The sequence below is a fragment of the Nannobrachium achirus genome (genome assembly GCF_963921795.1).
Source record: "Nannobrachium achirus genome assembly, chromosome: 24".
Taxonomy (NCBI): domain Eukaryota; kingdom Metazoa; phylum Chordata; class Actinopteri; order Myctophiformes; family Myctophidae; genus Nannobrachium; species Nannobrachium achirus.
In genome coordinates this window covers 32,092,914-32,107,633 of record NC_137831.1, presented here as the reverse complement: position 1 = coordinate 32,107,633, position 14,720 = coordinate 32,092,914, and the positions used below count along the sequence as shown (strand labels likewise).

Here is a 14,720-nt window from a genome sequence, read left to right as displayed (position 1 = left end):
CCTATTCTAATGCCCACCATTGTGCCGTAGGTCAGTGGATCTCAACCTTTTCAGTCCGAGACCCCCAAAATAATCATATTTTAACTGGGGACCCCCCACCCTGACGAGGACGAAGAGTTGAAGCATTACATTTTGTATAACACTGTTCTATTGTGAAAATAGCAGATCTACATGCTCACGACGCCTCGCGTTGCGAGGCGTCGTGAGCATGTAGATCAGCTATTTTCACAATTTCTGCCTCAAATATTTGACAATTTGGCCAATGTTTAATTTGTCATTTTAGAGGTATTAAATAGTCCTTAAATTGTCCCTTTAGAAATGTTGGTTTGTTTACTGTTGAGCTGTTGCACATAAAGTTTATCGGTTGCACATAAAGTTAATCAGTTAACCGACCCACAGGTTGAGAACCACTGCAGTAGGTGACACACAGACAGATCACTACAGAGTTCTTATACTGCTCGGATGAATAATCACAGAAACCAAATATTTCCAAACGTCATAGGCTAATGGCATGGCTCATTTGAACGAGTGTAGTACCAAAGTTCAAAAAGGCGGTTGACCCTGCTGGACTTGAATGGGGCCGACTCAGCATTTCGGAGACGGAATTGTACTACAGCACTTCCAACAGACTGACAACAGCTGCTTGCGAGGAGCTTCATCATGAGTTTCCTTCAGCGACGAGCAGAGAATGTTAGAAAGGCAGGGGCTGAAATTTCTAAAAGGGCCTTGTGGTGAAAATATTGAAAATAGCAGACCTCCAAGCTCACAACGCCTCGAGGGCTTGGAGGTCGGCTATTTTCAGTACTTCATAACACACTAAAGTAAGCATAAAAAAGGCAATACTGGAGATGTGCTGTGGATTTCTGGACAGTGAAGTCAATTCTTTCAACATAAGATGCTGCATTCAAGTTCATGAGAATTTGGACAAGGCAATTCTCTTGAATGCTGCCTTCGGGTATGGCATGGAAAGGGGTCATTTGCATTTCTTTTACCACAGTAAAAACTGCATTCATGGTCTAGAGAGGTACAGATGGATAAAAGGGCTCGGGCTCAAGCCCCCTTTGTTGTCTATGTGTGCATGTGCCTGGTTTCCTTCATGGCCTGTGCTTCGTACTGACCATGAAAACCTGAGTAAACTGACAATGGACGCAAACCGACTACAAAACCCAAAGAGTCCACTGTGTAGAGCCAGGCTCTCCAGCCTCGCTGCTCAGCCTTAAGTGCTAGTTTCTAGTCTATCTCACATTGTCAGCCGTGTCTTCCAAACGGAGCAATCAACTCGGCAAAATGAATCACCCCATGAGTATTCAACCACAATAGTCAGCAGTGATTGTCTTGCTCTGGCAGAGCTGTACGTGGGTCTTTGCCTGCCCACATCTACAAAACCATAGATTCCTCAAGCTGTCATAACTTGTTCTCGCCATTATAATTCTTTCCGAACTTAGCTCACGTTCTTCTAGCGCAATGTTTCTCAAACGTTCTCATTTCAAGGTCTCCCCTTAACTCTGACAGTGTACAAATGGAATCAAATGAACCCGCCAGGGTTCCATTTGTACACTGTCAGAGTTACAGACTTGTATGACTCAATTTAGACCCCCCTAAAGGAACCCACAGAGTCCCTGGAATCCACTTTGAGAACCACTGTTCTAGCAAATCTAGCCTATTCATGAATCAGATTTTGCAGCATGTGTGTTTCTTCGTTTTCCAGCTGCCCAATGCATTCTCGCTCTTAGCATTTTTCTCACTTGTGTTGTTCAGTTAAGCATTAATACACAAAACAGAGTGCTATACTGTGAGATATTGGCACATAGGGGCGCTATTTAAATTCAAGCTATTATTCGTATACTTATTGGTTTGCTGGAGTCTTAGATCAGCGCACCGGTACCAATATCGCACAACCTCAAGTGTCTTTATTAACTTATTATACTGTACAGTTTCATTATCATTGTTTATAGCCAAGACGAGGACGACACAAGCTATTATAAATGTTTATTTCTGCAAAGAAAATAGTTCCTCCATTTCTTGTTCTCTTATCAGCACGCCCACATTTATTGTGTTGTCTGTTTAGCTAACTTTGTGTGTGTTTGTGTTGTTTGTCTAGGAGTGTAACCATGAAGATATGAAGCCGGTAGCCATCAAAGATGAGCCCAGAGAGATGGGACAGTACCTTAGCCTGCCTAATGGTACTAAAAAAACAGCAATTGCACACACCAAATGCATACATGCAGCCACTTGCAACGCACGCACACATGGACACATATCATATGTATACGCAACACAATTAGGCCTGTCACAATTATTACCATCCATCCATCCATCTTCAACCACTTATCTGGAATCGGGTCGTGGGGGTAACAGTTCCAACTGAGACTTACACATTTCCTTATCGCGAGCAACTTCCTCCACTCCCTCAGGGAGTACACAGAGGCGTTCCCCGGCCAGTTTGGAGATATAATCCTTCCATCTGGTCTTTGGTCTGCCACGGGGTCTCCTCCCAGTGGGACGTGCATCGAGGACCTTCCTAGGAAGGCACTCGGGGGGCATCCGAACTAGATGCCCGAACCACTTAAGCCGACTCCTTTCCAAGTGTAGGAGCAGCGGTTCTATTCCAAGTCTCTTGTCTAATCGCAATTATTAGACATGATTGCAAATATTTAGTCATAATTGTCATAATCGTTTCCATGTTGAAAAATGTTCATATATTTTCAAACATTTTCAAAAATAGTGGAAATAGCAGATCTACAAGCTCACAATGCGAGCTATTTCCACAATCAATGTATTTTTTTTAAAGTATAAAGTTGTCAAATATGTCTTTTTTCTTTGTACATTTAGGTTATGTGACATATCTGCCATGTGCAACCTCAAAGGCAAAAAGCCAACCAAAAATGTAATTGTCAATGACAAAAACACTATTAAATCCTTAATGGCAATCATTTTAGTGACTATTAATCATCATGTAAAATTTCAAATTCGTGACAGCCCTAAACGCAATCATACACACTCACACAAACAAACAAACATGCACGCACGCACAGACTACACCATCGCAGCAGTTCGCATCTGTATGTCTCTGTGTGTGTGTGTGTGTGTGTGTGCGTGTGTGTGTGTGTGTGTGTGTGTGTGTGTGTGTGTGTGCGTGCGTGCGTGCGTGCGTGCGTGCGTGTGTGTGTGTGCGCGCGCGCGTGCGCGTGTGTGTGTGTGTGTGTGTGTGTGTGTGTGTGAGTGAGTGAGTGAGTGACGAGTGTTTTACTGTCAGAGATTCCAAAATGCTCCACCTGCGTCACAGTGACTCACTCCTGTTAGTCGTCACACACGGTTACGCAGACATCATACACGCACGCATTGATGCAGGACAGATCCTAGTTTATTGTGTCTCTCCTGGCTTGTAACAGGGCAGAACATCTCCACGTCTGTTCCTGAGCTGCGTCAGAAGAACTCATGTGATTTATCCATTTTGTCACTTGTATTTTAGACCCAATGATTTATGGCTAAATCAAAACAAACCAGGGCTGCATCTATCTATTATTTTCTTCACGCAGGGGTCTTCAACAGGTGGTCTGGGACCCTTTTGGCAAAGAGCTTTGGTGTAGAGGGGAAAAGGAGCAGACTAAGGCCTAGGCTACACGGAGCTGGATATTTCATATATCCCGGTTTTTCAGATATCCACAAAATATCTAGGTCCACATGACAAAAATATCTAGGTCTAACAAGCACACACACAGTAAAGTCTTCAGAGATATCCGGGTTCCCTGTCTACACGGATCCAGTGAATCGGATATTTTTCAATCTCTCCACTTATTTATCCGGTTTAAAAAATATCCAGTTTCACTGCCGAGTGCCGAAATATCCAGCTTCATGTGGCTGCAAGCCCCAACAGCACAAAACAAATTCTAGCTTCAGAAATATCCAGCTCCATGTAGCCGGCACCTAAGTTTATTAACCCACTAAGCACGCCGTCTAAAAGTGGTCTAATAGTGGTATAGATTTGAAAGTTTTTTTGTTGTCTAAACTTAAACTAGACGACTAATAGACGTCTAATAGTTGTCTAAATGCAGACCGTCTATATTTAGACGACTATTAGACGTCTATTAGTCGTCTAGTCTAAGTTTAGACGACAAAAAAACTTTCAAAAACTTTTTTTGAATATGATTCCGATGTCTTCTATATCCTTCTAAGGTTTTTGAAAAACGCATGTTTCTATGTCAGTTACAAAATGTTCGCTTTTAAAAAGATATATTCAAAGAGTTGCAAAAAAGTTTCAAAAATAGCAGATCTACAAGCTTGCAGCGGGCACTCGGTGCCACGCCGTGAGCTTGTATATCTGCTATTTTTCGATAGCTAAAGTCTCAAATAATTCCAGGTTAATTGAAATGGATTAAATCAATGGGGTCGCCTAACCGCTGCATACCCACAAAAAAAAACGACCTTTTTCAGACGACGGCCTCCAGCTGCCCCCGACGCCGCCCAGCAGCAGCCACGGCAGTGACAGCGACGGCTCGCTGCCCCCCTCCTCGCCCCACCTCCTCCACACCCCCGCCTCTCCCCACCTCCTGCTGCCCCCCTCCTCCCCCCAGCAGCAGCAGCAGCAGCAGCAGCATCAGAGGGTGGGAGGCCGCGCCTCCTCTGCCTCCTCCTCGGCCGCCATCTCCTCCTCGCCGCTCCTCACGGCGCCCCACGTGAGTAGAGCTCCTCTCCTCTCCCGTTCTCCTTTCCTGTTCCTCGTCTCTTAGTATATGAGGATTGAATGTCCCTGAGGAGTCTCAGAAGTAATGTTGGAGAACCCAGACCGGTGCCTGTTGGGCCGAATAGTCACCATTGCACCATCTCCAAATTTGGTCACTTGTTTCATCATGTCAGACAGACATTATTTGGGCATTGTTTCAGCATGCGGCTGTTACCACGGTGGCAACACTGTTTAATATCAGTGATGTCAGCATGCAAACGGTTTCACCCGTTTATGCCCATATATGGTGTTCTGTGATGTCGGGCATTGTTTCAGCATGTGGCTGTTACCATGACGGGGACACTGTTTAGACGGCAGACAGACATTCCGTAAATGAATAGTTAGATTGTTCCTAGTGTTATACATACTTCCAACCAGGTGAAGAAATCACAGATTGAGGTCGTAGAGAGGCTATTTGTGCTGCGCAACATGCTTTCATAGAAGGCTGGCTTCTATGGATTCCAAATGACTGAAATCAGTCGTGGCGACTGAGAACTTTAATCCATTGCAAATTGAACAACATTTGAACAACAACTATGGTGTGTCCTTTTTGCAGAAGCTGCAGGGCTCAGGACCACTGCTGTTGACGGAGGAGGAGAAGAGAACCCTGGTGGCAGAGGGATACCCAGTGCCCAACAAACTGCCTCTCACCAAGAGCGAAGAGAAGGCCCTGAAGAGAGTCCGACGGAAGATCAAAAACAAGGTGCGTCGATAAAGACAGAGGGATGGGGGAAAGTCTTCACAGATTAGAGGGGAAATAGCAAGGGGACACGGTGACGCAGTCGGTAGTGCTGTCGCCTCACAGCTAGAAGGTCCTGGGTTTCATTCCCACTGGGGACGCTGTGGTCGCTGAGGGTGTGTTCTCTCCTCCGTGTCATCAGTGGCCATACCCTATGTGGGGTTGGCAAAAGAGCCTTTCTGTGTGGAGTTTGCATGTTCTGCCCGTGTCCCCTAGGCCTAGGGTAGGTCCCCTCACAAAAGACATGCAGTAATCCTGGTGTCTATACTGTCCAGCCGGGGCGCCTGATGGAGGGGAAAGGAACTGGTTGGAATACAGTGTTCCTTCCACGCGCTACGTCCAGCCGGGGAAACTCCCCCTGTCAGGTGAAAAGGAGCGGCTTGTACTCCTCATGCATAGAAGGAAGCATGAGGTCAGTCCGTTGCTCTCCCCAGGTTGGCAGAGGGAGTGTAGCGCCCTGGATTACATTAGACAATTGCCACTGGGTGTAAAAAAAGTGTTACAAAATCGTGGGATGAAAATGTAGGAAAAAACGATTAGAGGGGAAATAGCAACGTGTTTGTGCCGTTTAGAAATTAGCTGGAGGATAAACTGAAGTGAAGCAGGTGAGCCGTTTGAGGCAGAAAGGTGCGCGGGTATCTATTGGACGTCACACCCCTGTTCCCAGGGGCGTCACAAGGGGTAGGAAAGTGGGACTGAGTTACTAGGGCCCAAGGTGGAGGAAGGGGCCTTAATTATTTTATTTAGCTATTGAAAAATAGCAGATATACAAGCTCACAGCGCGGCACCGAGTGCCGCGCTGCGAGCTTGTAGATCTGCTATTTTTGAAAAGTCGTGAAAATGTGTGCAAATCTTTGAATATATGTATTTTTTAAGCGAACAATTGTAACTCAAATTTAGCTTCTGGGGGGTCCCTGGAACTCAATATTGTGAGATGGGGTTCCGTGGCCAAATACATAGCATTTTGGGGGTCCTTCACATGAAAAGGTTTGAGCTCCACTGACATAGAAACATAGGTTTTTCAAAAAACCTCATAAGGATTTGAAATATTCAAAGATTTTCATGATTTTTTCAAAAATAGCAGATCTACAAGCTCGCAGCGCGGCACTCGGTGCCGCGCTGTGAGCTTGTATATCTGCTATTTTTCAATAGTTAAAGCACAGGGGCCCCGCAGTGAATCCTTGTACCCAGGGCCCAGAATTTGGTGCGACACCCCTGGAGCGTCACACGTCCTGTTCCCACTCGGCTGTGCTTTTTACACAGACATTAATCCAGCTCTGTGACGACCTCCACTGCCAGCTCAAAGGAGGCACAACAATGGCCCCCATTCTGTGTCCCCTTACCTTTTATGCAGTACGGTGGAGGCTGTGTAAAAGGGGCTTATGACTCACTGTGTACTAGACAAATTACTGAATGGCCATTTTCCGAAGCATAGGGGGCATGTGGCTTTTTGGAAGTAAGCCATTGGATTCCATTCATTTCAGTGTGGTATAAAAATCAACATTGCTTGATATTCTAATATCCAGTAATTCAACACGGTCAACTTTATTGGGGCTCTATTTTCAGGGTTACGTTATCATTGCATTTTGATTCATGTTAAAGCATTTTGAAGCACAGGTTGATGTCACGAGTATGACATTTTACGTGACGATTAATTGTCACTCAAATAATTGTGATTAACAGTATAATTGTGTTTTTGTAGGCTTTGAAGTTGCAAATGGCAGATATGACGCATAACCTAAATATACAAAGAAATTACTAACATATTTGATCGGCTATTTGGAAATAGCCGATCTTGTAGAGCTACTATTTCCACTATTTTCGAAAAGGTTTGAAAATATATATATATATATTTTTTCAACGATTGCGATTATGACGATTATGACAAAAATAATTGTGATGATGTCAAATAATTGCGATTAGACGATTATGTAATAATTGTGACAGGCCTAGCCATAGCCTTCCTCTGGGTTACTGTGAGAGTGTTGACTTTTCAATGTGTCCTTGTCTTTCTCTAGATCTCAGCTCAGGAGAGTCGACGGAAGAAGAAGGAGTATGTGGAGTGTCTGGAGAAAAAGTAAGAGTGAGACACAAATTAGTCTAAATTTCTGTCTGTCTGTCTGTCTGTCCTCACCTCCTAATAATCCCTACTTCCTATTTCATCCTTCACATCCTCTCTCTCTCTCCCTTCTCTCTCTCTCTCTCTCTCTCTCTCTCTCTCTCTCTCTCTCTCTCTCTCTCTCTCTCTCTCTCTCTCTCACTATTTACTTTGGCCAGAATTGGGAACAGTAACAATGAAATATTAAATGTAAAAAATAAAAATAAAAGATTGTAGGAAGTCCACTCCCTATCCCCAAGGTATATAGAGTGTTTTTATTTTTAATTCCCTGGCAGGATTTGGTCCTGGATGAAAAATAACCCTGCGAAGACCACAGACTTTTATTAAACCAGGATTTGTTGCTATAGGTAAAATAATTACCTTGGAACATGAGCTTTTATTAGAACAGGATTTCATCCTATTGGTGAAAAATAACACTCGATTTCACTCACCTCACAAGTTTACTCAAGTTCTCAGGTAGCAATAACAGAATGACTCGAATTGGCACTACCATTATGAAGTCTAAACTGTGTCAAAGTCTAGTACCTAAAGCTGCTCTTCTGCAGTCAGGGGTGTCGCACCAAATTCTGGGCCCTGGGTACAAGGATTCACTTCAATTATTTTGTGCTTTAACTATTGAAAAATAGCAGATATACAAGCTCACAGCGCGAGTGCCGCACTGCAAGCTTGTAGAATATTTCAAATCCTTCTAAGGTTTTTTGAAAAACCCATGTTTCTATGTCAGTGGTACTTTTTCATGTGAAGGACCCCCAAAATGATGTCTTTGGCCTCAACATATTTAGTTCCATGGACCCCCCAGAAGCAAGATTTGAGTTACAAAATGTTCGCATAAAAAATACATATTTTCAGAGATTTGCACACATTTTCCCGACTTTTCAAAAATAGCAGATCTACAAGCTCGCAGCGCGGCACTCGGTGCCACGCTGTGAGCTTGTAGATCTGCTATTTTTCAATAGCTAAAGTATAAAATCTCCATCTTGGGCCCTACTCCCCCCCCCCCCTCCCCTTGTGATGCCCCTGGATGCAACCCTAGCAGTTGCATCCAGATATCAGTGCAATAATTCAGTCAAATGACTCAACTTCTCCAGCTGAGAGGAACATCATATTTCTCTGTACTGTAGCTCTTTTCTTAAAACATGTTTAGAAGGTGCTTTCATGGGTCCAAACCCAAAGGAATTGACTCAAAATGGACGCATTTCATGCTCTGAGTTATATCACAACGTATTTTATAATGCCTTGTGACTTGTTAATTAACTATGAGTGTAAGAATTCATACCACTGAGGATTTGACTGTGTATTTTTGGCCGGGGGGGGCGTTTTCCTTCCTGCACTGCTTTGTACCTGCTGACCCCAGAACAAGGTCCACTTCCAGCTGTGACTTTTGTGAATTGTTCTGCACCAAGCTGTACTACTTTCCAGACCTCCTTCCAGCTCTGTTCCATCTCTCTCTCTCTCTCTCTCTCTCTCTCTCTCTCTCTGCCTCCCTCTCTCACACACTTTCTCTCTCTCTCTGTCTCTTTGTCCCTCTCTCTCTCAGTCTTTGTCCTCACACCTTCTTCTCCATTTTTTTCTCCCTGTTGCTCCCTTTAGCCTCGTACTCTTCGCTCTCACCTCTCTTCATTCCTTTCTCTCTCTCTCTCTCGATCTCTCACTCTCTCTCTCTCTCTCTCTCTCTCATCCTCTCTTCCACTCTGTGCTTCATTCCTCCAGCATGGTGGTGGCTTACCTCCAACAACCTGCACAACACATGCTCCCATCAGACCCAAACCAACCGAACCCCTATGGAGGTCGTAGACACAGAGAGAGAGAGAGAGAGAGAGAGAGAGAGAGAGAGAGAGAGAGAGAGAGAGAGAGAGAGAGAGAGTAGGGCTGCAACTATTTTGTCTCTGTCGGGCTGGAAACTCTTATCTCCATAGGCTATTTTATTCAGTGATGGAAAAAGTGTCAATAATGCAGTGTAGCAAATACTCTGTTACAAGTAAAAGTCTGGAATTCAAAATGTACTAAGTATGAAAGTATTGGCATCAAAATGTACTTAAAGTACCAAAAGTAAAATACAAAAGGTTTGAAAATAGCAGAGCTTGTAACAAGCTTGTATATCGGCAATTTTCAAATAGCCTAGTTATAAAATAGGGCTAAAGTGGATTCATGTATGTTTTATGATATAATCATTTAGATCTGCAAAATAACTAGTTAGTTTTCAAATAATTGTAGTGGAGTAAAAGTACAATATTTGAATCCCAGGCAGATGTAGTGGAGTAGAAGTAAAAATACTGAAAAACTGGAAATACTCAAGTTCTAAGTAAATCTACTGTACTTAGTTACTGTACTTTACACCAATGGTTTTATTTCACTTTTTGATCAGTGACACCCATATCAAAGTATCACTCGGGCTTCAGTATAACAAGCCTTTTGCCAACAGACCACTTTGAATTGAAAACAAGGAAATAAAAGTACAGAGAGAGAGAAGACAAAAGAGAAGGACGTATGGAAAAAGATATAAATCCCCCCTCCGTCTCTCTTTCTTTTATTCCAACCTCTGCTTTGTTTTCATGCCTGCATTATGATTTACAAGAGATGAGCACAGGATTAAGGCCTTGCTAGCCCGATCCCCGGGCCGGGAAGCACTACGGGAGGACACTGTGACAAAAGCGCAGATCAGCTTGAACGTATAAACACTAGCCCGTTTAAGCCAGGAACGCATTATTAACTTTAACCATTATTTTATGCTTTAACTATTGAAAAATAGCAGATATACAAGCTCACAGCGCGGCACCGAGTGCCGCGCTGCGAGCTTGTAGATCTGCTATTTTTGTATTTGAATATTTTTTTACCCGATTCTACAGATGTCCTCTAAATCCTTCTAAGGTTTTTGAAAAAAAACGCTTGTTTCTGTGTCAGTGGTTCTCCCACTTTCTCGTGTCAAGGATCCCCCAAAATTACATGTATTTGGCCGCGGATCCCCATCTCAAAATATGTTGTTCCAGGGACCCTCCAGAAGCAAATATTTGTGTTACAAATGTTCGCTTTTAAAAAGATATATTGAACCATTTGAAGAAGAAAAAAAAACATGATTTTTCAAAAAATAGCAGATCTACAAGCTCACAGCGGGGCACTCGGTGCCGTGCTGTGAGCTTGTATATCTGCTATTTTTCAACAGCTAACGTATAAAACAATTGCAGCTCTTGATGGGCTAGAGGGGAGATTAGGTGGATTACGAGTCGATGGCAGAGGCACCCCAGGGGTTAGGGTGACCCGCTGGATAATAGAGCTTACTTAGAGACGTCCTCCCTTCTTTCCCCCCTGCTCCTCTGTCCGCCCCTTCCACTCTTTCTGTCCAAGTCTCGCTCCTTCACGTCCGTGTCTGTGTCTTTTGTTCTCCTTTGCTTTCTCTCTCTGTTCCCACCGTCCTCCGTCTCTATATCCGTCCGTCCCTCCCGTGGAGGACATCGCTCTCGAGTCTAGATGAGCTATCGATTCTTATTGTCTTTTTAAAGAGTTTTTTTAAATCACTTACGGTTTCCACACTGCGTCAACCGTCATCTTTCAAAACATGGTTACCTATACCAACATCACGACACAATACTTTAAAGATGAACCCAGCGTCCCTATTCTGGGGGCCAAACATTCATGAATAAAAATCACACCTGGTGTGAAGTGAGCTATTTTTGGTGAAGAGATTTGGTGTAGACGGAAAAAAGGAGGCGACCTAGGCTAGTATAGTATATAAATATATAGGTTTAAAGTGGTTAATGCAGGGGTCTTCAACAGGGGGTCCGGGACCCCTAGGGGGTCCTCAGAGTTACTACAGGGGGTCCTCCAAATCTTTGTGTGATAGAAACTCCTCTTTTTTATATTAACCACTTGAACCCTAGATAACTTTAGCCAAAAATAGCTAATCTACAAGCTCACAACGCCTCGCGCTGCGAGGCTTTGTGCGCTTGTAGATCGGCTATTCCCGGCAAAGTGGTTTGGTGTAGAGGGGAAAAAGATCAGAATAAGTACAGAGTGAAAGGTCAAGTTTATTAATTATTGACCGTTCAAGTGGTTCGATATTTGAAAACACACATTAACATGAATCCAAAATACACTGATGATTGTGCTGTCAAACGGGGGGTCCCTGCTTCATCTCCCTCTCAACTAAGGGGTCCTTGGACTGAAAACGTTGAAGACCCCTGGGTTAAAGGATTACAGAGGGCGTTTTTATTACTTTGGGTTTCCACCGATGTCAACCGACAATATGTGGTTACTTAAAAACATATACGACTGACAGGATCTGAACCCTGGTCGGTGGAGGGGGGGTCTGAAAAGCGTGGCATGTTAATCACAAGGTGCGTGTTCTGTGTTTCAGGGTAGAGAGCTACACGTCAGAAAACAATGACCTGTGGAAGAAAGTAGAAACTTTGGAGACTGCCAACAGGTGAGACACGGGCACTAACATGCGCACTTACACACACACACACACACACACACACACACACACACACACACACACACACACACACACACACCCACACACACATCTAGGGATGGGACGATAATCGGTATTATCGTTTATTGTGATAAGAAACACTCACAATAATCGTATTGTGGAGATTTCAGGTATTTTTTTCACTCACTACCATATCTCTTTCATAAATCACTCATCCGTAAAGCTAAAGGGTTCCTCCAGACAGAGAAACACTTTCTCTAGACAGGACAGGAGACTCTGCTCTTAGCTGAGAGGCGGATCCTTTCATCTTAAGGGGCATTTCATCCATAACACATCTGAAATGGATTTCATCCCAACACTCAGCCCAAATGGATTTTCCTATCTATGTAAATGTATTATTATTATTATTATTATTTTCCTGGCAATGCTTTTATTTTGAAGTGAACCACATAGGATGTATTAAGTTGCTTTTTATTTCCACATGCATTCCATACATTCCATAGGGATAGACCACACATGGACAAATGACATCATCAACTTGCAACAGGCATTGCCCCTATTGAGTGAAAGATTAGCTATTTCAAGAATACATACAATATTTTTTAATTTTACATTATAGTTATAGAGGACAATTATGATGTATTAAGGCATATTGGGCTTATTAGCCTGGGATCCTTATATATATAAGTATATATGGTTTATGTGGTTAATCTTGCACCTACCGATGTTTCTGGTTGACATTGGCACAATTCATTCAGGTTTTTTCATCTCACTCATGCTGACCTCACTCAGCAACGAAATAAAAATAAAATAAACACAAATTAAAATAAAACAATTCACTGGAGGCAAGCATTAATCACCCCATGATGTGCACGGCAATGTAGTTTCAAATGCACTCTGCATTCTTGAGAGTAAAAAAAATAAAAAGGAAGAAGAAGAAGACACGTGTGACATGCATGATCTGGGCAGATTGCCCCAGGAAATGTGCCAATCTCAACCCAAAACAACGGTACAAGACTCAAGTACTTTAAGCCATGCTTGTCATCGTTTCACTGAGTTGTATTTAATACTAGTGGAATAAGTTTGCCCTTGATGACATTTCTAGGAAGACAAATTAAGTCTCTTTCATTGTGTGTGTGTGTGTGTGTGTGTGTGTGTGTGTGTGTGTGTGTGTGTGTAAAGGGGTAGAGCTCGCATGCAGGATACATCAACTGGGTTTTTCTGTGAAATATCAACAAATGTCACACATGTCGCACATCTTGTTGTATCCACGGCACGCGCCACACTCCGTAGCCTCCAGAGATGTCGAAATGTTGGCTGCTGCTGCTTTGCAGTTTCGCTGTGTCAAACTGAAACACATTCCTTCAGTCAGTCAAAGTCAAACTTCATGGCCAAGTATTTCAACCACATGAACCCTAGCGTCTACCGATTCTGTGTGGAAAATAGACGATCTAGAACAGTGGTTCTCAAACTTTGTCATGTCAAGGACCCCCAAACTGATATGTATTTGGCCGCGGACCGCCATCTGAAAATGTCTTGTGCCAGGTGATCCCCAGAAGAGAGAAAAAGATGCAAAGAAATGTTGATCTAGAGCGAGTCGCAACGCGAGGTGTGCTATTTTTGGCGAAGATATTTAGTTACGGGGGGGAAAATGAAGTAGTTGATTGTGGTCGTCTCTCACATGGATGCATAATCACAGCAAAAAAAAAGGAAAAATCACAGCAAAAACAAAATGATTCACGGAGGAACTATGAAAAGATTAAATGACACGGAAAAGAAACAGCTTGTACTTTGTGCGGTAAAGCTTGCGGGGGTTGGCATCGAACCGTAGGCCATTTATCATTTTTTGCAAAGAGGGCCTTCCTTTTGGCACTGAAGACGCAAAGAAGTGGGCAGTGGTGTAAAGTAATAAAGTGCACCTACTTGAGTACTGAACTTAAGTACACTTTTGAGTTATTTGCACTGTACTTGAGTATTTCCAATTTGCAATACTTTTACTTCTACTCCACTACATCTCAGATCCAAATATTGTACTTTTACTCCACTACAATTATTTGAAAACTTTAGTTACTGGTTACTTTGCAGATATAAATTATACTATTCTAAAACATACATAAACCACTTTAGCCCCATTTTATACTTTGGCTATTTGAAAATAGCTGATCTACAAGCTCACAACGCGTTGCGATGCGACGCGTTGTGAGCTTGTGGATCTTCTATTTTTCGAAAATGCTGTACTTTTACTTTTGGAGCTTGAAGTACATTTTGATGCCAACACTTTCATACTTTTACTCGAGTACATTTTGAATTCCAGACTTGTGATGACTTGTAACAGAATATTTCTAAATTGCAGTATTGATAATGATACTTTTACATAAAAACACGTTGAGTACTTTTTCCACCACGCAGTGGGTGTGCTGTAGAACCCGACACCTCTCTCAGTCAGCGTGCTAGAGATGGGATTTATGGCTCTTTTAAGTGAGCCAGATCTCTGGGATCCGTTCCTTTCAAAGAGCCGTTCAAAAGACTGGTTCATTTTAGTTACTAGTTACTTTGTAGATTTTGATTATAATTGATTGATTGATTGAAGATTGATTGAAGAATTTATTAGAAGTTTGCAATAGAAAAAAAGTACAGTTTCATGACAGTACAAATCACTGGTACAAGGTCAACTAAAAGGAGATCCTAGAAAGCCGAGGCTTATTTC

General features: G+C 42.8%; 1 protein-coding gene across 1 annotated transcript in view; it reads left to right on the top strand.

The window, feature by feature from the left end:
• The window catches only part of creb3l1 (cAMP responsive element binding protein 3-like 1), a gene marked incomplete at its 5' end in the record, with an annotated part of 68,135 nt that overhangs the window by 40,438 nt on the left and 12,977 nt on the right, over nt 1-14,720 (top strand). Inside the window, 5 exons of the mRNA XM_080720487.1 lie at nt 2,102-2,183; nt 4,435-4,676; nt 5,280-5,426; nt 7,481-7,539; nt 11,933-12,001. Coding sequence (XP_080576613.1) covers nt 2,102-2,183; nt 4,435-4,676; nt 5,280-5,426; nt 7,481-7,539; nt 11,933-12,001 — 599 coding nt within the window. The remainder of the gene's footprint in view (nt 1-2,101; nt 2,184-4,434; nt 4,677-5,279; nt 5,427-7,480; nt 7,540-11,932; nt 12,002-14,720) is intronic.